At 44.2% G+C, this 21,802-nt stretch overlaps 1 protein-coding gene across 1 annotated transcript in view; it reads left to right on the top strand.

Moving 5' to 3' along the window:
• Positions 1–21,802, top strand: part of vps9d1 (VPS9 domain containing 1) — a 132,194-nt gene that overhangs the window by 93,264 nt on the left and 17,128 nt on the right. Inside the window, exon 14 of the mRNA XM_038806367.1 lies at positions 8,829–8,933. Coding sequence (XP_038662295.1) covers positions 8,829–8,933 — 105 coding nt within the window. The remainder of the gene's footprint in view (positions 1–8,828; positions 8,934–21,802) is intronic.

The following is a 21,802-nucleotide window of genomic DNA, read 5'->3' as shown; positions in this document are numbered from 1 at the left end:
CCTATAATTTCCTGCTCTCTGCCTACTTCCTTTTTTAAACAGTGGTGTCACGTTTGCTAATTTCGAGGTTCCTACATTAAAACAGGCACTATGGTACAAACATACAAGATCTTCATTGATCTTAAAGTGCTTTGAGATATCTAGTGGTCAATGTACACCTGCCCTTTTTCAACTATAAGAGTGCTGCCAAACACAAGTGTCAGTAAACCTACATTTCTATATCCAACAATCTGAATCTGGTTGGGATTGCTGAACATATCATTCTGGCAACAGCCATCCTGTGGTCTTTGCAAAAACTAGTCCTTGCAAACCTTTTTTTTAATGTCTCATTTGGAGAGAACGGAACTATCGTCAGTAGAAACATTTCTGTGAATGTTTCTGTGACCGTCTTTCGGGATTTGTGGGAGGAAATCGGAGCACCCGGAGGAAACCCACGCAGACACGGGGAGAATGTGCAGACCCGCACAGACAGTGATCCAAGCCGGGAATCGAACCTGGGACCCTGGCGCTGTGAAGCAACAGTGCTAACCACTGTGCTAACTTGCCATTTATTACCGGTATTTGACCACTGAGCTTCACACCCAGCTTCTGATAAGCTCACTCTTAGCAAAGATTTGGAGAAATGAATATAATTGATCCTGATGAGTGTCTGCGACTGATGGAGAAATTACTCCAATTCTATGTCAGCGTGTCAATTATTTACGTATAGATATTAGCACGGTTGCATGGCAGAACCTGGACAATTTTGTTTATGTATTAAGTTGGAATTTTGAGAAAGTTTAAGTACATGTTATTACGGGTTTACTTCTCCATAATACCATATTTGCTGAAGGTAAATTTTGAGAGTGGCTGACACCTCGAGTTATGTTAATTTTCTGACCTCGTAAACCTTTTCAAATCCAGTGAAGGCAGTTGAGATCAAATGTAAACTTCAAATTAATGTTTGCGTGCTGTGATTTTGTCTCCTCCCAGCATTGAATCATGCTGGAATACAGTTTCAGAAATGCAAGTGCCCTCTTGTACCACACCCTTTATTGGCACTACAGTTATTCATCATGCATTTAGATAGTCGATGCCAGAAGACAATTTGATCACGGGAAGTGCCACAGTTGGCCCTCATCTTGTGTCCGCCCAATGTCTGTGCACATTTTTCAGTTGAATTGCTGTTTAGTGATCATTAGTAATAATACAATCTAAGTTGTCCTGTGCAGACCCTAACAGTAGTTGTAGCAAATTGCCTTCACTTGGCACGGAGATCAGTCAACAAATATGTAGCGGGAAAACTTGCTGAAACAGGGAATTATAAGCCAAATAGCATACGTGGGAAAGATTCTCCTATTATCACACGAAGCATGTGCATCCCAAGCTATGTAGTCCTGGTAATCATTTAGTGAGATGTGTAAATTGATTTCTCTCTGCATAAAAACTTAATTTGGTCGTGCTCCAGGCTACAAACAAACCTCTGCTTGCATGATACAATGAAAGTGGGAGTATGCGTGAGTAACTAGCTAACCACAACTTAAAATAGAAATGTAAAACATTCACCCTCTGTCACGCATAGCTATTGTTGTCATTGTTTCTCAATGTTTGCTTATCATGCATCTGTGGTTGTATGTCCAAGTGCTTTTGCTGCTGCATTAATTGTAGTTTGCAGTTATTAGATTACTTGGCACAGCTCTCCTGCACCAAGGGAATCCTATCTAATCTTAAGCAGTCCTTGATAAAGCTTCCATAAATTCCCAAGAAGTCAGTGCAAGTCAAAAGGCAGGATAGATCTGTTTCTTCTTGGTATTTGTTACCGTGTCAGTGTGACAAAAGCCCACGTTGTCTTCTACAAATCTCCCCTCTATTGGCTTCTAATTTTGCTGGGTGACACTATTCACGTTTGATTTCTCTCCATTCTCTCTCATTCAAAGAGTTGTGCAAAAGATTTGGAAGAAGGAAACCATAGTGATTCTGACAAAAATCTGATCCCTTGGCAACATATGAATGTTTGTTTTTACTTGGATGATCATGCCTGCTTTATCTGATGAGCAGTCAAATTTAACAATTAAGTATGAAACTGCTTAACATTTGAAAGGAGCAGAGCATTAATTCAAGAATCTGTACCTTCAGTGGTAGATATGTCCTTGGGAGTACGGAAATCACACAAAAGCTACTGTATCCCAAGAATTAGCAGAGACCACAATCTAGAAAGCAAGCAACCGCTCACCATCAGGATAGATGGGCTTTGTCAAGGGCCAGCATTCAGAAGCACAGGGGCACAGTGGTTAGCCTCACAGCAGCAGGGACCCAGGTTCGATGTCAACCTCGGGTGACTATGTGGAGTTTCCACCTTCTCCCCGTGTATACCTTGGGTTTCATCCGGGTGCTCCGGTTTCCTCCAACGGTCTAAAAATGTGCAGGTTAGATGGATTGGCCATGCTACATTGTCCCTTAGTGTCTAAGGATGTGTAGGTTAGGTTAAAATGTTATTGGAATAGGGCAGGGAAGTGGATTTGGATAGAGTATTCTTTCAGAGGGTTGGTGCAGACTTGATGGGCTGAATGGTCTCCTTCTGCACTGTAGGGATTCAAAGCCAAATCAATTTCAGAAAAAGCTGTCAATTTAAACATGGGTCTGAATATAGTGCACAGAAAGTATGGTGGAATGCTGAGCTATTCTCATTTAACCTTTTCAAATATGGCTAATGGAAGTATAAGATTTATTTGCATGCTACTCCTACATTTTCTCTCCATCCCCTTGAAATGTTCAGCTTCCTTTTAACATGCGTGGTATATTTTCACCATTTTGGAGTCCACAATTGGTGCATTGATCAATTCCCTTTCTTCTTTCGTGCCAATCCACTCCCATCCCATGAAACCCATCATACTAGGTTACCACATTGTTATCAAGAAATAATTAATATTTTGACAAAATGAATGTATAAATGATAGACAGTAATGAAAATTTAATTTTGCTATTAAATGCTGATGCTTTAGAACATAGAACGATACAGCGCAGTACAGGCCCTTCGGCCCTCGATGTTGCACCGACATGGAAAAAATCTAAAGGCCATCTAACCTACACTATGCCCTTATCATCCATATGCTTATCCAATAAATTTTTAAATGCCCTCAATGTTGGCGTGTTCACTACTGTTGCAGGTAGGGCATTCCACGGCCTCACCACTCTTTGCGTAAAAAACCCACCTCTGACCTCTGTCCTATATCTATTACCCCTCAATTTAAGGCTATGTCCCCTCGTGCTAGCCACCTCCATCCGCGGGAGAAGGCTCTCGCTGTCCACTCTATCTAACCCTCTGATCATTTTGTATGCCTCTATTAAGTCACCTCTTAACCTTCTTCTCTCTAACGAAAACAACCTCAAGTCCATCAACCTTTCCTCATAAGATTTTCCCTCCATACCAGGCAACATCCTGGTAAATCTCCTCTGCACCCGTTCCAAAGCTTCCACGTCCTTCCTATAATGAGGCGACCAGAACTGTACGCAATACTCCAAATGCGGCCGTACTAGAGTTTTGTATAACTGCAACATGACCTCATGGCTCCGGAACTCAATCCCTCTACCAATAAAGGCCAACACACCATAGGCCTTCTTCACAACCCTATCAACCTGGGTGGCAACTTTCAGGGATCTATGTACATGGACACCGAGATCCCTCTGCTCATCCACACTACCAAGAATTTTACCATTAGCCAAATATTCCACATTTCTGTTATTCTTTCCAAAGTGAATCACCTCACACTTCTCCACATTAAACTCCATTTGCCACCTCTCAGCCCAGCTCTGCAGCTTATCTATGTCCCTCTGTAACCTGCAACATCCTTCCGCACTGTCTACAACTCCACCGACTTTAGTGTCGTCTGCAAATTTACTCACCCATCCTTCTGCGCCCTCCTCTAGGTCATTTATAAAAATGACAAACAGCAACGGCCCCAGAACAGATCCTTGTGGTACGCCACTCGTAACTGAACTCCATTCTGAACATTTCCCATCAACTACCACTCTCTGTCTTCTTTCAACTAGCCAATTTCTGATCCACATCTCTAAATCACCCTCAATCCCCAGTCTCCGTATTTTCTGCAATAGCCGACCGTGGGGAACCTTATCAAACGCTTTACTGAAATCCATATACACCACATCAACTGCTCTACCCTCGTCTACCTGTTCAGTCACCTTCTCAAAGAACTCGATAAGGTTTGTGAGGCATGACCTACCCTTCACAAAACCATGCTGACTGTCCCTAATCATATTATTCCTATCTAGATGATTATAAATCGTATCTTTTATAATCCTCTCCAAGACTTTACCCACCACAGACGTTAGGCTCACCGGCCTATAGTTACCGGGGTTATCTCTACTCCCCTTCTTGAACAAAGGGACCACATTTGCTATCCTCCAGTCCTCTGGCACTATTCCTGTAGCCAATGATGACCTAAAAATCAAAGCCAAAGGCTCAGCAATCTCTTCCCTGGCTTCCCAGAGAATCCTAGGATAAATCCCATCTGGCCCCGGGGACTTATCTATTTTCACCTTGTCCAGAATTGCCAACACTTTTTCCCTACGCACCTCAATGCCATCTATTCTAATAGCCTGGGTCTCAGCATTCTCCTCCACAATATTATCTTTTTCTTGAGTGAATACTGATGAAAAGTATTCATTTAGTATCTCGCTTATCTCCTCAGCCTCCACACACAACTTCCCACCACTGTCCTTGACTGGCCCTACTCTTACCCTAGTCATTCTTTTATTCCTGACATACCTATAGAAAGCTTTTGGGTTTTCCTTGATCCTACCTGCCAAAGACTTCTCATGTCCCCTCCTTGCTCGTCTCAGCTCTCTCTTTAGATCCTTCCTCGCTTCCTTGTAACTATCAAGCGCCCCAACTGAAACTTCACGCCTCATCTTCACATAGGCCTCCTTCTTCCTCTTAACAAGAGATTCCACTTCTTTGGTAAACCACGGTTCCCTCGCTCGACCCCTTCCTCCCTGCCTGACTGGTACGTACTTATCAAGAACATGCAATAGCTGTTCCTTGAACAAGCTCCACATATCCAGTGTGCCCAACCCTTGCAGCCTACTTCTCCAACCAACACATCCTAAGTCATGTCTAATGGCATCATAATTGCCCTTCCCCCAGCTATAACTCTTGCCCTGCGGGGTATACTTATCCCTTTCCATCACTAACGTAAAGGTCACCGAATTGTGGTCACTGTTTCCAAAGTGCTCACCTACCTCCAGATCTAACACCTGGCCTGGTTCATTACCCAAAACCAAATCCAATGTGGCCTCGCCTCTTGTTGGCCTGTCAACATATTGTGTCAGGAAACCCTCCTGCACACATTGTACAAAGAATGACCCATCTAATGTACTCGAACTATATCTTTTCCAGTCAATATTTGGAAAGTTAAAGTCTCCCATAACAACTACCCTGTTACTTTCGCTCTTTTCCAGAATCATCTTCGCCATCCTTTCCTCTACATCCCTAGAACTATTAGGTGGCCTATAGAAAACTCCCAACAGGGTGACCTCTCCTTTCCTGTTTCTAACCTCAGCCCATACTACCTCAGAAGAAGAGTCCCCATCTAGCATCCTTTCCGCCACCGTAATACTGTCCTTGACTAGCAGCGCCACACCTCCCCCTCTTTTGCCCCCTTCTCTGAGCTTACTAAAACACCTAAACCCCGGAACCTGCAACAACCATTCCTGTCCCTGCTCTATCCATGTCTCTGAAATGGCCACAACATCGAAGTCCCAGGTACCAACCCATGCTGCCAGTTCCCCAACCTTATTTCGTATACTCCTGGCATTGAAGTAGACACACTTCAAACCACCTACCTGAACACTGGCACCCTCCTGCAAAGTCAAATCTGTGCTCCTGACCTCTATACTCTCAATCTCCCGTACCCCAAAACTACAATCCAGGTTCCCATGCCCCTGCTGAATTAGTTTAAACCCCCCCAAAGAGCACTAACAAATCTCCCCCCCAGGATATTGGTGCCCCTCAGGTTCAGATGTAGACCATCCTGTCTATAGAGGTCCCACCTTCCCCAGAAAGAGCCCCAGTTATCCAGAAATCTGAATCCCTCCCGCCTGCACCATCCCTGTAGCCACGTGTTTAATTGCTCTCTCTCCCTATTCCTCATCTCACTATCACGTGGCACGGGCAACAACCCAGAGATAACAACTCTGTTTGTTCTCGCTCTGAGCTTCCATCCTAGCTCCCTAAAGGCCTGCCTGACATCCTTGTCCCCTTTCCTACCTATGTCGTTAGTGCCAATGTGGACTACGACTTGGGGCTGCTCCCCCTCCCCCTTAAGGACCCGGAAAACACGATCCGAGACATCACTTACCCTTGCACCTGGGAGGCAACATACCAAACGTGAGTCTCTCTCGCTCCCACAAAATCTCCTATCTGTGCCCCTGACTATTGAGTCCCCAATTACTAATGTTCTACTCCTTTCCCCCCTTCCCTTCTGAGCAACAGGGACAGACTCCGTGCCAGAGGCCCGTACCCCATGGCTTACCCCTGGTAAGTCGTCCCCCCCACAAGTATCCAAAACGGTATACTTGTTACTCAGGGGAACGACCGCAGGGGGTCCCTGCACTGACTGCTTCTTCCCAGTCCCTCTTACAGTTACCCATCTATCTCCAGTCTTTGGTGTAACTACTTCCCTGAAGCTCCTATCTATGACCCCCTCTGCCTCCCGAATGATCCGAAGTTCATCCAGCTCAAGCTCCAGGTCCCTAACACGGTTTTTGAGGAGCTGGAGTTGGGTGCACTTCCCACAGATGAAATCAGCAGGGACACTGACGGCGTCCCTCACCTCAAACATTCTGCAGGAGGAGCATTGTACTGCCTTCCCTGACATCACCTCTTTCTTTAAAAAAAACAATTGACAGTTTTGCACCTGACCCCAACTGCTTCTGAAGCTCTCCTCGATGCCTTAATTACCTGCATATTTATCCTGTCCCAACGTATGACTTGTCCAACCTCAACAAACTGCATTTTATCCCATTCACCCTAATTCTACTCAGACATGACTTTTGTCCTAATTTGTAACCACTGTGTGGTGGTGGTATTGGGGGAGGGAAATACATTTGATTTATTTGGGGGGGGGGGAATCCAGCTGATTTTTTTGGGGGGGGCGAGGTGGGGATGGGGGAATTTAGCTGATTTTTCTAAGTTGATAGAGATGGGGGGGGGGGTGTACAATGTTTAAGTCTATGGAGATTGTGACCCCTTACTGTTGCAATAAATTCTCTCCTATGTTCCATTTGAACAAAGTAACTTTGCTTCTTATCCCAATATTTATAGTTATCCACCCCATTTATAGTTATGCATTAGTTATGGCTTCGCTCATAAATGTGAACAGAAAATGTGGTAAAGAATAATGTAATTTTGTTTCCCACCAAGTAAGAGCTTGCCTGTGACCATAGCAGATAGTCATAACATGATAACCAATCCAACAGTTTTGCTTTTGGGGACGGGTGGCAGGCAGTTAGTACTGCAATTCTAACACTCTTTTACACTTGTCTCAACTACTCTACCAAAGGAAAACATTGTCACTGAGGCAATATTCTCAATTTATATGCAGTTAAGAATTAACAATGCCAAATACATTTAAATTCAAAAACATAGCAACTAAAGTCAAGTTCAGAAAACATCTTCTGCATTTAAGGACTGTGCCCATCCTCACTCTAATCAAGAATAATGGGGTTGATTGCCACAGAGGTTGGCAGCATTCACATTTCTTTGTTGGCAGACTTTACTTCCACGGATATCAGGACATTCAATATGGTTGAAATTGGAGAGTGTGACCGAGTATTTGATAGTAAAAACACCAAATGATAACAGTCTGACGTAAACAGCCTTTTAAAAGAGTTTTTGAAGCAGTGAGGTGGCGAGTATATGATATCCGTGCAGATTGTGCAAGCTTAAATTTGTACTATCATTAATTTGAATGTCTCATTCATTTCCTCGTATGTCGATTATGTGGCCACAAATTGACAAAGAGCTTTACTCTGGTGTATTCTGAAGTGAGCTGTATTTGTCTAAGAACAGGTAACTTAGCACAGAGTTGAGGTCAATCTATCATTACATGAGGAATATCTACAAATGGTAGTGCCACTCTAACAACTATCCCCCCTCCAAATGGTTGGATCAGTCATTAGAAGGACAATAGCTCGATGGATACAGCCAGGGAAGTATCCAGAGATTTTCCTGGTCTCTATTACTCTCTTGATCAACTGGTCTTCCAATTCAGGAAGCGTGCACTTTAAAAAAAAAAAAAAATCTCTATGATCAGTAGCACAACAATAACCTTGGAAGTGTGTTCATTTCATAATGGTGTTGGTAAATCTTAATGCACAGCAAACTGTGGCACCTGGTGTTCACTTGCAAATGCTATGACAGAAATAGTTCAAATCTTCTCGTACCCCCTCAAAAATTGTATGACAGAGTATCTTCCTGAACCAGAATGTATTGGAGATTTCAACAGCAGGTGAATAGCTGCTATAGATAGAATCTCAACCCTTTTCATACCTACTGAAGGTATTAGTTATTTGTGCATATATTGTGTGCGTGTGGGGGGGGGGGGGGGGGGGGGGGTGGAGGAGAGGGGAGCGACTGTCTTTGACCACTGCTGGGTTCTTTGATTACTACTGGGTTCCTCTTACTTAAAATTTTAAATATTGTAGACAGGACTCATTTAAAAGATGAGCAAGAGAAATAACACATTCCGAGGGTTAATATTTGCAAAATTTCTTCTATTGCCTTGCTTTGTGTCAATTATTCATTTCGCCTGTTTTGTGACCTGTTGCAGTGGTGCCGATGATCTGCTACCAATTTTATCTTATGTGGTGCTGAAGAGCAACTTAACACAGCTCGTCTCAGAGTGTGCAGCTTTGGAAGAATTTATTCATGAAGGGTAAGACTGTCATTAAGCAACTGCAGTAATTTTAACAAGGCAGTATTTTTTTTTAAACATTTAACTCTGATTGTTGTTTCTAACTAACCCAAAGTCTACAAACGTAGAGGGAATTTGGCAATTTTCCTTCTCTATTTTAAAAGCATTGAAGCTAATTATAGCATCCTTAAATTTGGCCTGGCTAAGAGCAGCAAATACAGGAGTGCTTCAGGATCAAACCTGGAACTTCACTGGTCCATATAGCTCAGCGGTGCCTAATTTTTACTTTTGAATGCAATTCAAATAGAAAGCCTATGAAATTTAGGAACCTGCTTTAAATTCCAGTATCCATGACTTATGCACGCACAGCAGATTCCTGAAGACAGTGCTGTTGCTGTTTTAAAACATTTCCGTGTACAGAGAAAGCAGACATGTTACGATGCTTTCCCTTGCCTGTTCTGTTGTATATTCTGGGTTTTAAAAAGGTTAAGTGTAAATTAGAACACAGTCTCACCCAGAGTTAAACTAGAAATTTTGCAACGTGCAAGATTGCTGAGTTTTTGTTTTAAGTGCAAATTTAGAAACATACCAAGGTCGGATAAATATCAGAAGTGAAATTGGTGCTGAAATGTTGGATATTGCAAGCCCATTTACACTCCAATGCACTTGTTGTTCAAAGTGAGAAACGTTCTTAAATTAGGCATTTTTTAAAACCAAAATGAGAGAGTGCCAGTTCAAATGAATGAGATTTCACAAATACAAACTTAATTGTACATTGATTCAGTATTTAATTGTATTCAGGAAGTGACCATTATCTGAAATTCACCTGTGCTTCTATTTTTAGAAGCAGACTGAAACTGTGGATGCGCATGTTTGTAATGTGTGTCTCTGTATACTGTATAAAAGTTTATAACGTGTGTAAAGATTAAGCTCTGATTGAATGCTTCCCTGCCTACTATTCTGAATAAAGTACTGGGTCGTCTTCTGTGAACTTTCGCATCACGTTGGTTTGATAACCTGTAACAAAATGACTCCGAACCAAAATGCTTCCATTTTTAGATTGAGCTAATTTTGAAGATCTGAAACGAATTTGAATTTTAGTTGTAATGGTTCATATCTGGTCACTGTCTGTGCGGAGTCTGCACGTCCTCCCCGTGTGTGCGTGGGTTTCCTCCGGGTGCTCCGGTTTCCTCCCACAGTCCAAAGATGTGCGGGTTAGGTGGATTGGCCATGCTAAATTGCCCGTAGTGTCCTAAAAAGTAAGGTTAAGGAGGGGGTTGTTGGGTTACGGGTATAGGGTGGATACGTGGGTTTGAGTAGGGTGATCATTGCTCGGCACAACATCGAGGGCCGAAGGGCCTGTTCTGTGCTGTACTGTTCTATGTTCTATCTGTTTTGAATTTTCAGGCCACTATAAGTGGTGGCGAATTATCCAGCTCAATTGAAACTGGTTTGGCAGCACAAGTGAGAATCCAGCAATAACAGGTTCTTTCTGGGGGTGACTGCTGCTGTAGTCTGCTCCAGCTCTTCTCCTGTTTAATCTATTATGTGATTTGGAGGGGAGTGCCTTTTTAAAATAATTGAACATTTCTTGCGCAATGTTTTGGTCATCAGGCGCACGAATCGGTTGCCCGCCCACTGACAATTAAGAAGTTAATTTAAAGAATTTAAATTCCAATTTACCTGGATTTTATGTTGCCTGGGTGATTTGTTAGGTTGGCTCATGGGCAACAGGGACAGGCTGCCAAACCATTTGTGCCGTTTTGTCATCCAAGGGCGGAATAAATGGAAGAAGTAGCAAAGGCAAGCTGAGTTGGTAAGAGTTATTGAGTGTTTGGTGTGGGCTTAGACTAGATTGTGAACATTTTCACTGCATCGTTTTCAGGTTTGTGGGTCTAGGTTGGACATTTCAGTCTTGTAACATCTTTCTGAGGAGGAAGACCGTGGCCAGTGAGAGAGGAGGCCAGGTTGTCACAGGCAGCACAGCAGAGGAGAGGTGCAGGCACTGCGTGGTCAGGGGCGGCAAAAAGGAAGGCCCCAAAGAAGACGCCATTATCCAGCTGCCAGGGTGTACAGGCAGCAATCCAACTACCTAAACTTGACAAGGGGTCCAATGTGGTAGAAGGCTCCGGCTTTCAAGGGATGGCATCACATCCATTTGCCAGATGGTTAGACCGGAAATTGCCTCCAGCTGGGTGGGTGGACACCCATTGCCTGTGTTCTCATGGTCATTGTAGTCCTTAACCTTTCTGCCTCCAGATCTTTCCAGGGGTCAGTGGGTGATATTTGCAGAGGCTCCCAATCAGCTGTGCATACCTGCGTCAATCTGGTGGCTGATGCCCTGGTCAGGCGGGTTAGTACATTCATCCATTTCAGGATGGGCCAGAGGCTTTTCAGCAATTGTAGAGTTCTCCCGCATCCAGGATGGCATTGATTGCATCCATGTAGCCATTTATCAGTAGGAAGGGTTATCACCCCATGAATGTTGAAATCGCTGGTGACCGCAGGACCCAGATTCGGCAGGTTTGTGTGAGATATCCTGGCAGCTCCCATGATTCCATGAAGGCAGCCAAGGCTGTCTGCATCTCCTCGCCTCAAGGGATGTTTGTTGACTGACGAGCGGTTTCAAATGGTGGCTGATGGCATCACTTGGGCACCAGAGGACAGAGGTGGAGGAAAGATACAATGACTGACATGTCTCCACAAGTGCGGTGGTAGTGAAGATAGTAAGTCTGCTTAAAAATTAGCTTCAGGTGCCTGGACTGCTCCAGGGCACCCTGTAATATCCACCAGAGCAAATGTCGCTCATTGTCGTTGCCTACTGTGCTCAGCATAATCTTGCTCTCTGTAGGGGAGAACCACTGGGCCAAGAGGACACTGAGGCAGACACCTGGAGGAATTCAATGATGACTCTGGTGCGGAGCCTGGGCAGGCAAATGGTGGGGATGAAGAGGGAGAAATGAGGAACCCTCAGGGAGGCAGGGACAACCGAGAGGCCTCGATTCAGCGTTCCTTCAGCTAGGCTTCCATCTGAGACCAAGGGCACTGCCTCCTGCACAAACATTTTACAACCATGCCACAAACCCAATGTCGCACCACTGCCCCAGTAATAAAGTTTGCTGCCCCAAATGTCTTTCACCAGGCACTGATGACACCAAAACCCATTGAATATACAGGAGGCTGTGAGAATGTGAGAAAAGTAGTCATTTATCTTTATGGCATTGAAGCGAAACCAAAAAAAATCCCTGTGTGCTAACTTTGTGTGTTTTGTGCACAGGTACCCCCAAGTCCCATTGTGTTGCAGCTTTCTGCAGTTTTTCTACATTTAAATAATATCAGGAAGGCTAATAGAATGTTGACCCTTATTTCAAGGGGGTTGGAGTATAAGAATAGCGAAGTCCTACCGAAATTGTACAAAGCACTGGTGAAACCACATCTGGAGTACTCTGAACAGTTTATAAAAAAAAAAATTTTATCATAGAATTTACAGTGCAAAAGGAGGCCATTCGGCCCATCGAGTCCGCACTGGCTCTTGGAAAGAGCACCCTACCCAAGGTCAACACCTCCACCCTATCCCCATAACCCAGTAACCTCATCCAACACTAAGGGCAATTTTGGACACTAAGGGCAATTTAGCATGGCCAATCTACCTAACCTGCACATCTTTGGACTGTGGGAGGAAACCGGAGAACCCGGAGGAAACCCACGCACACACTGGGAGGATGTGCAGACTCCACACAGACAGTGACCCAAGCTGGAATCGAACCTGGGACCCTGGAGCTGTGAAGCGATTGTGCTATCCACAATGCTACCGTGCTGCCCTCCTATTTGGTCCTCCTATTTATAGAAAGTATTATTTAATTGGAGGCGGTTCAGAGAAGGTTCACTCGGATGATCCCCGGTATGGAGGGATTGTCTTGTGAGCAAAGGTTAAAAACATTGAGATTCTGCTCATTGGAATTTAGAAGAATGAGAGGTAATCTCATTGAAACATGTAGGATTCTTAAGGGGCTTGACAAGGTAAATGGTAAGAGGATGTTTCCCCTCGTGGGAGAGAGTCTAGTACCAGAGGGCATAGTCTTAGATAAAGCCATGTCAATTTAGGACTGTGATGAGGAAAAAATTATTTTCTCAGAGGGTTGTGAGTTTTTGGAACTCCTTGCCACAGAGAGCTATGGGATAGAGTCCTTGTGTATATTTAAGGTTGAGAAAGATAGATTCTTAATCAGTAAGTGAATCAAGGGGTTACAGGGAAAGAGCAGGAAAGTGGACATGAGGAAAGTTGGATCCACCAAGATCCTATTGAATGACGGTGCAGGCTCAAGGGGCCGAACAGCCTATTTCTGTTCCTGTTTCTTATGGTATTATGGACTGCTGAGAGGCAGAGGAGCTGCTGCCCTCCTCCAGGATGCTTTGAAAGAAGCCCACAGAGGCGACGGGCAGCTTGTCCACCTTTTGTGAGTTATGTCTGTTGGATGGGCACCCATTTAAGAAATTGGGTGAAACATCCATCTCCCACACTGGTAGTGACCTCCTGAAGTGAGGGGTTGCCGGTCCAAATGCAACCCCTGATTCTGTTCTTGGAGCTGGCTTTCCTTGAGAATCACCACTCTCTCGATGGATGAGGCTGTGTGGTCATAGCTCAAAGCAAACGCAGCACTCAAGCTCCACATGGAGTATTTTATGATAGAGACCATGGCGCGCACACCCTGGGGATCTCCATCAGATTACCCCACACATTCCGCTGGACATCCAACATTTGCCGCCTGAGTGGTAACGCCAAAGCCTCATCATCTGCCTCGGACTCTGCATAGTCCTGGTCTCCAGCAGCCTTCCAACTGCTGGTGCCCTGAGCACTCTCTACCTCCACCATCTACTTGTTCAAATTATATGTCGATTGTTTCTCAGAAGCCCTTATGAGGAATGAGGCGAGCCTACATTATTTTCACTCTTCGCCCAGCTTCTGCCTGCTGGGCTCTTACCTTCCTCAGAGACTCCAGTGTCCTGAGGCTCTTCTTCCTCACTCACATTTGAGTTCCAGGGTTCCCAACTCTTGGCTGATGAGGATTACCAGTATCGCCACCCTACCACTGGTGGCAGATCTGTCTGCATTGTTGTGGCTACGTATATCCTGATAATGCAAAGTCCCATTCAATACTAAACTTACATTCAGCACCATCCCCGTGAGCCATGTGGACGTCCCAACCCCCTTGCACACCTGATCCTTTGATAGACACAGGGATTCAGATCTTATCTCCAGCCTCAACACACATGGGTAGAGGTATGTTCTGAGACTCCCTCATTCCTATGCCACAGAGAGCAACGAAGGACAGGCACCCCCCCTCAGTTCCCCACACTGAACAATACCATCTCAGAACTCACCCTTGCCAAGCGCAAAAGATCATTGTAACTTTCCTGGCACTGCAGCCATGTGCTCTGCTCAGGCCATCTTGGTGTGGTGGATTGGCCTCCTCCTACCATTCTGTGACATCAGGATGCCCCTCTTGGTAGTCACCGCCTCCACAGGAGCGCTGGACAGTCACCCAAGAATCAGGGAAGAGGGGTTTATACTCACCTGAAGTGCCCTCCTGGCTCGAGTGTCTGCTGCTGCTGCCATGATGCAGACCTCTCATCTGCCTCCTTGGATATCTTCAGCGATCTCTGGCAGCTACCTTTAAACTTCCTGCTGGATCGCCATTGGATCTGGCACCCGCCACGCGTCTAATACTGCTGGCCTTGCAGACCTTATCCAGATGAGGTTCACGCTGGTCTGCACTTAAATGACTAGCCAGCATAATATTGTGCTCTTTCATGGATCTCGAGCGGAATCGGGAAACGCAGCCATGCCCAATCGAGCCGGCCATATGTGCACGTCACGTGTAACGTTCTTCGACTAAGTGAGCCAAGTTTGAGCTAAAAAAAGGTGGATGTTCACGTTGGTAAATATAAGGTTATAAATCAGGAAAGGAAATCGCATAGACTATGAAAGGGTACATTTTATGAGCTCAACTGTGAAATTTATTTTGTTTAGTTGAAATCTGATGTTGAGCACAGACTATGTGGAGGAATAAAAACAGAAAACCCTGGAAATGCTCAGCAGGTCAGGCAGCATCTGTGCAGAGAGAAACCGTTCATGTTTCAGATTGATGATCTTTTATTAGGGTGGCGGGGCAGAATCTCTCGTCACATTTAAAAAGCACTTGGATGTGCACATTTAGTGACGTACCCTTCAGGAGCATGGACCAAGAGTTGAAATGTGGAATTAGACTGCATAACGAATTTTCAACCAGCACCGACTTGATGGGCCGAATAGCTTCCAACTGCGATGTCCATTCAATGATTCATTATTAAGAATGCATTCTGGAAAGGTTTTTCAATTCTCAAAGTGAACAAGGGCAGCACGGTAGCATAGTGGTTAGCACAATTGCTTCACAGCTCCAGGGTCCCAGGTTCAATTCCCCAGCTTGGGTCACTGTCTGTGCGGCGTCTGCACGGTCCTCCCGTGTGTGCATGGGTTTCCTCCGGGTGCTCCGGTTTCCTCCCACAGTCCAAAGATGTGCAGGTTAGGTGGATTGGTCATGCTAAATCCCCTTAGTGTCCAAAATTGCCCTTGGTGTTGGGTGAGGTTACTGGGTTATGGGGACAAGATGGAGGTGTGGGCTTGGGTAGGGTGCCCTTTCCAAGAGCCGTTGCAGACTCGATGGGCTGACTGGCCTCCTTCTGTACTGTAAATTCTATGTTCTATGAACAATGCAGGGTTGTGTGCTGAATTTCAGCATAATCCTGACGAACAAACTATTTTGAAATTTCTATGAATTTATATTGAAACCTATGTCTGTTTTTAAAGATCCAGTGACCCATGATTATTAATGGTTTGTTTTTCCAAAATTATGTTTTAATTTTTCCAAAAACTCTTCGAAGAATATTTGCGATTTAACACTTTGGAATGTAGATATGATTTAAAATCCAAAATAGAGGTGAAATTTGAGGCATGGGATCAATTATTTAACTCATTTGAGCTGTGTCCTCGGGCCCAGCAGGGAAGTGTTAATCTCCGTGATGGATTTATGTGTTATGACACATGAAAATGTTATTTTAAGGAAGAGGAGGCATAACTGTCAGGGCACCTTAAATCAGTCACTTTGGAGTCTGAATTTGAAACTGGCAAAGATCAAAGGCAACAATATTCCATTGACGACTGAAGGGTGACAGCTGAATTGAAAACAAGCAGTCATCCGTCAGATTTGCAGTGTGTATAAACCTACGCCGCATCACTGACATATTGGCATTTATGCATCAAAATGTCCCAAATTGAGGCTGGAAAGAGTGGAAATGCTCGTCAGATGGAGAGTAGGAAGTTCTTACAGTCCATGTTTATATATTTGGAGTGCTCCTGCAATATTTGCTTCACAATTGATCACAGCCTGATCACTGAAGCTAAACATGGGCGGGATTTTCCAGCCCCTTACCGCTCGCGGGATCTTCCAGTCCAGCCAAAGCCAATGGGAGTATAAATGGATAGCCGCATCTGTGGCGGGAAAACCTGCCGCAATCGGGGCCAGAGAGTCTTGGCACATATCTATGATTTGATTGAACAGGAGTATCTACAAAATATTGAGTAGTTCAAGTTTTTAAAGTGGAAGACAAAAACTTCCCATGGGGCGGCACGGTAGCACAGTGGTTAACGCTGTTGCTTCCCAGTGCCAGGATCCCAGGTTCGATTCCTGGCTTGGGTCACTGTTTGTGCAGAGTCTTCACATTCTCCCCATGTCTGCGTGGGTTTCCTCCGGGTGCTCCGGCTTCCTCCCACAAGTCCCCAAAGACGTGCTTTTAGGTGAAATGGGCATCCTGAATTCTCCTGTGTACCCGAACAGGCTCCAAAATGTGGCGACTAGGGGTTTTTCACAGAAACTTTATTGCAGTGTTAATGTAAGCCTGCTTGTGACAATAAAGATTATTAAATTAAAATTTAAGGCCACTTTGCTGCAGGTTTTCATCACCACCTGCCTGACTTTAAAAGCCTAATTTAAACCTAATCTCTTCAACTCTGTTTTTCAACTACTTTAAATCTTTATTTGTCTGTGTTCAGTTGTATTTTTGCACATCTCAGGAGGTTCTACTCATTTAAATACATTATGTAAGTATAAGTTTTGAAGGTAGCGAAAAATATACTATGTGAAACCTGGATATAGGAGTCAGAAGACATTTTCTACCAAATGAAAGAATCATTACCAAACCAGGATGCAAGGGCTAGTTTTAGTATCTATACTTGCAGAATGATTTGGGTGCGGTATCCACAGATTTGTTTCCAAAATCGTTCTTCTTGGGGTAGAAGTCTGCAGTTTAATTTTTGGCCTTGCCAATAAAATATATCGCCAGGTATAATTTGCAGTTTGTGCAGAACATTTCAATTTTTTAATGTGATAATTCAGGCAGGCGGTTCAAAGTTTACAGGCAACGGAAGCTACCTACAATGTGATGCACCTGTCTTTGCTCCAATCTCGATCCGTTTGTTGCTAAAAACCTCCAAACTCAATTGTTCTCATTTTGTCCAGGCCAACCTCCATCTTGAACCTTGGGTTTGAACTCATTCCATCCCAACGCCCGGCAGAAATCACTCTGACTTGCCTCTCCTGCCACCGGATGCAGACTTCCGAATGGAATATTCTGCCCACAATATCTGAATTGATGCTCATCCATAGGCAGAATCTTACAGCAGAAAACCAGCTCTTTTAAACTTTCAGACTTTTGAGCATAATCCAACCTTAATACCTACTTAAGCAGTTGCTGATTAATCAGTTATAACTTAATCAAGACATAATACTTGGTCAATCAACTGTTACTGGCTGGTTGCTAATTATACGTCATTCTTAATGTGAGTTTATTAACTACAGAACACAAAACGGCTTATTTAGCTCAGTGTTGGTACATAATGTTGTCATGTCCTTGTTAACTTACTACAGTGAATACAGGATGAAAATAGTCAAAAATGGCCAAGTCACAATAAAATTCCACTACCCAGGCCTTCCTACACTATGTTACAGTTCTCTTTCTAGACCCTTTTGCTTTATTTAAATAAAATGACTCACGGTCACATATCTGCATGCTCTTTCTGAACCACATTTCTGTTTAAAAACTTTACTGATTGAATGTCTTTTTTAAAATAAACTCCCATGTTGTAATAAAAAACAAAGCGTAACCCAGACCACCCCTGCTGAGTATCCAAGAATAGGGACTTCCCCAACACAGTGGGCGTAGGTTGTTTAGTGATTACTGATTGCTTATCGTTTAATATATTTGGTGCAATAGATTATTCGCATTTAATCTTTGTGTCTTTTTTAAAACTTTTAATGTACTTTCCATTCAATGCAACTCTTAAATATAGCCTTCCAAATTCTTTCTATGTAAAAGTGGGCAAAGAAATTCCCAAATATTATATGCAAATACTTAACATACTGCAACTGTGTCAGGAATGTGTTTAAATTCAAATCTGGCTCAGAATGAGTGTACAAATGTGGGTTTGGGCCTGGGTCATTTTATTCAAGTTGCATTTAGTTCTGAAGTTCCATTGTACATACCATAGGACAGTCTAAATTTCTTGAACCTGATGGAATTTTGCAGACAACTGATATTGTAAAAGTCGGACCTCAGAGATAGTAATCTCAGGATTGCTACCAGTGCCACATGGTAGTCCGAGTAGAAATGAAAGAATAGGCAGGATGAATGCGTGGCTTGAGAGATGGTGCAGGAGGGAGGGGTTCAGATTTTTGGGACATTGGGACCGGTTCTGGGGGCGTTGGGACTACTACAAATTGGACGGTCTGGGCTGGACTGGAACCAATGTCCTTGGGGTGCTTTTGCTAACGCTGTTGGGCAGGGTTTAAACTAATGTGGCAGGGGGATGGGAACCAAATGAGGATGTTAGTGGACAGTAAGGAGGTAGTAACTAAAGCCTGTAAGGAACTAGATCATGACGTCAGCGTGACTAAGGGAAGAGTAGGCAGGGAGCATATGATGAACGCAAAGGATTGGTGGTCTGAGGTGCATTTATTTTAATGCAAAAAGTGTGGTAGGTAAGGCAGATGAATTTAGGGCTTGGATTAGTACCTGGAATTATGATGTTATTGCTATTACTGAGACTTGGTTGAGGAAAGGGCATGATTGGCAACTAAATATCCCAGGATATCGATGCTTCAGGCGGGATAGAGAGGGAGGTAAAAGGGCTGGAGGAGTTGCATTACTGGTCAGAGAGGATATCACAGCTGTGCTGAAGGAGGGCACTATGGAGGATTCGAGCAGTGAGGCGATATGGGCAGAGCTCAGAAATAGGAAGGGTGCGGTAACAATGTTGGGGCTGTACTTCAGACCTCCCAACAGCGAGCGTGAGATAGAGGTGCAAATATGTAAACAGATTATGGAAAGATGTAGGAGCAACAGGGTGGTGGTGATAGATTTAAATTTTCCCAACATTGACTGGGATACACTTGGTGTCAGAGGTCTAGATGGAGCAGAATTTGTAAGGAGCATCCAGGAGGGTTTTCTAGAGCAGTATGAAAATAGTCCAACTCGGGAAGGGGCCATACTGGACCTGGTTTTTGGGAATGAGCCCGGCCAGGTGGTTGAAGTTTCAGTCAGGGATTACTTTGGGAATAGTGATCACAATTCTGTAAGTTTTAGAATACTCATGGACAAAGACGAGAGTGGTCCTAAAGGATGAGTGCTAAATTGGGGGAAGGCCAACTATACCAAAATTTGGCAGGAGCTGGGGAATGTGGATTGGGAGCAGCTGTTTGAAGGTAAATCCATATTTGATATGTGGGTGGCTTTTAAAGAGAGGTTGATTAGAGTGCAGGACAGGCATGTCCCTGTGAAAATGAGGGATAGAAATGGCAAGATTAGGGAACCATGGATGATAGGTGAAATTGTGAGACTAGCTAAGCATGCATAAGGTCTAGGCGACTGAAGACAGATGAAGCTTTGGAAGAATATCAGGAATGTAGGACCAATCTGAAACGAGGAATCAAGAGGGTCATGAAATATCTTTAGCAAACAGGGTTAAGGAAAATCCCAAAGCCTTTTATTCATATATAAGGAGCAAGAGTTTAACTAGAGAAAGGGTTGGCTCACTCAAGGACAAAGGAGGAAAGTTATGCATGGAGTCAGAGAAAATGGGTAAGATTCTTAATGAGTACTTTGCATCGGTATTCACCGAGGAGAGGGACATGACGGATGTTGAGGTTCGGGATAGATGTTTGATTACTCTAGATCAAGTCGGTGTAAGGAGGGATGATGTGTTGGGTATTCTAAAAGGCATTAAGGTGGACAAGTCCCCAAGTCCGGATGGGATCTAGCCCAGGTTACAGAGGGAAGTGAGAGAGGAAATAGCTGGGGCCTTTGCAGATATCTTTGCAGCATCCTTGAACATGGGTGAGGTACCGGAGGACTGGAGAATTGCTAATGTTGTCTCCTTGTTTAAGAAGGTAGCAGGGATAATCCAGGTAATTATAGACTGGTGAGTCTGACATCAGTGGTAGGGAAGCTGCTGGAGAAGATACTGAGGGATAGGATCTGTTCCCATTTGGAAGAAAATGGGCTTATCAGTGATAAGCAACAAGGTTTTGTGCAGGGAAGGTCATGTCTTACCAACTTAATCAAATTCTTTGAGGAAGTGACAAAGTTGATTGATGAGGGAAGGGCTGTAGATGTCATATACATGGACTTCAGTAAGGCATTTGATAAGGTTCCCCATGGTAGGCTGATGGAGAAAGTGAAGTCTCATGGGGTCCAGGGTGTACTAGCTAGCTAGATGGATAAAGAATTGGCTAGGCAACAGGAGACAGAAAGTAGTAGTGGAAGGGAGTTTCTCAAAATGGAGAACTGTGACCAGTGGTGTTCCACAGGGATCTGTGCTGGGACCACTGTTGTTTGCGATATACATAAATGATCTGGAGGAAGGTATAGGTGGTCTGATTAGCAAGTTTGCAGATGACACTAAGATTGGTGGAGTAGCAGATAGTGAGGGGGACTGTCAGAGAATACAACAGAATATAGATAGATTGGAGAGTTGGGCGGAGAAATGGCAGATGGAGTTCAGTCCGGGCAAATGCGAGGTGATGCATTTTGGAAGATCCAATTCAAGAGCGAACTATATGGTAAATGAAAAAGCCCTGGGGAAAATTGATGTACAGAGAGATCTGGGTGTTCAGGTCCATTGTACCCTGAAGGTGGCTGCGCATGTCGATAGTGGTCAAGAAGGCATATGGCATGCTTTCCTTCATCGGAAGGGGTATTGAGTACAAGAGTTGGCAGGTCATGTTACTGTTGTATAAGACTTTGGTTCGGCCACATTTGGAATACTGTGTACAGTTCTGGTCGCCACATTACCAAAAGGATGTGGATGCTTTGGAGAGGGTGCAGAGGAGATTCACCAGATGTTGCCTGGTATGGAGGGCGCTAGCTATGAAGAGAGGTTGAGTAGATTAGGATTATTTTCATTAGAAAGACGGAGGTTGAGGGGGGACCTCATTGAGGTCTACAAAATCATGAGAGGTAAAGACAGGGTGGATAGCAAGAAGCTTTTTCCCCAGAGTAGGGGACTCGATTACTAGGAGTCACGAGTTCAAGGTGAGAGGGGAAAGGTTTAAGGGAGATATGCGTGGGAAGTTCTTTACGCAGAGGGTAGCGGGTGCCTGGAACGCATTGCCGGCGGAGGTGACGCACGATAACGTCATTTAAGATGTAACTAGACAGATATATGAATGGGCAGGGAGCAGAGGGATACAGATCCTTAGAAATTAGGCGACAGTTTTAGATAGAGGATCTGGATTGGTACAGGCTTGGAGGGCCGAAGAGCCTGGTCCTGTGCTATAATTTTTCTTTGTTCTTTTCTT

Source organism: Scyliorhinus canicula, chromosome 9, assembly GCF_902713615.1.
Source record: "Scyliorhinus canicula chromosome 9, sScyCan1.1, whole genome shotgun sequence".
NCBI classification, from domain to species: domain Eukaryota; kingdom Metazoa; phylum Chordata; class Chondrichthyes; order Carcharhiniformes; family Scyliorhinidae; genus Scyliorhinus; species Scyliorhinus canicula.
Note: the sequence above shows the minus strand (reverse complement) of the source record. Positions and strands in the feature narration are given on the sequence as shown.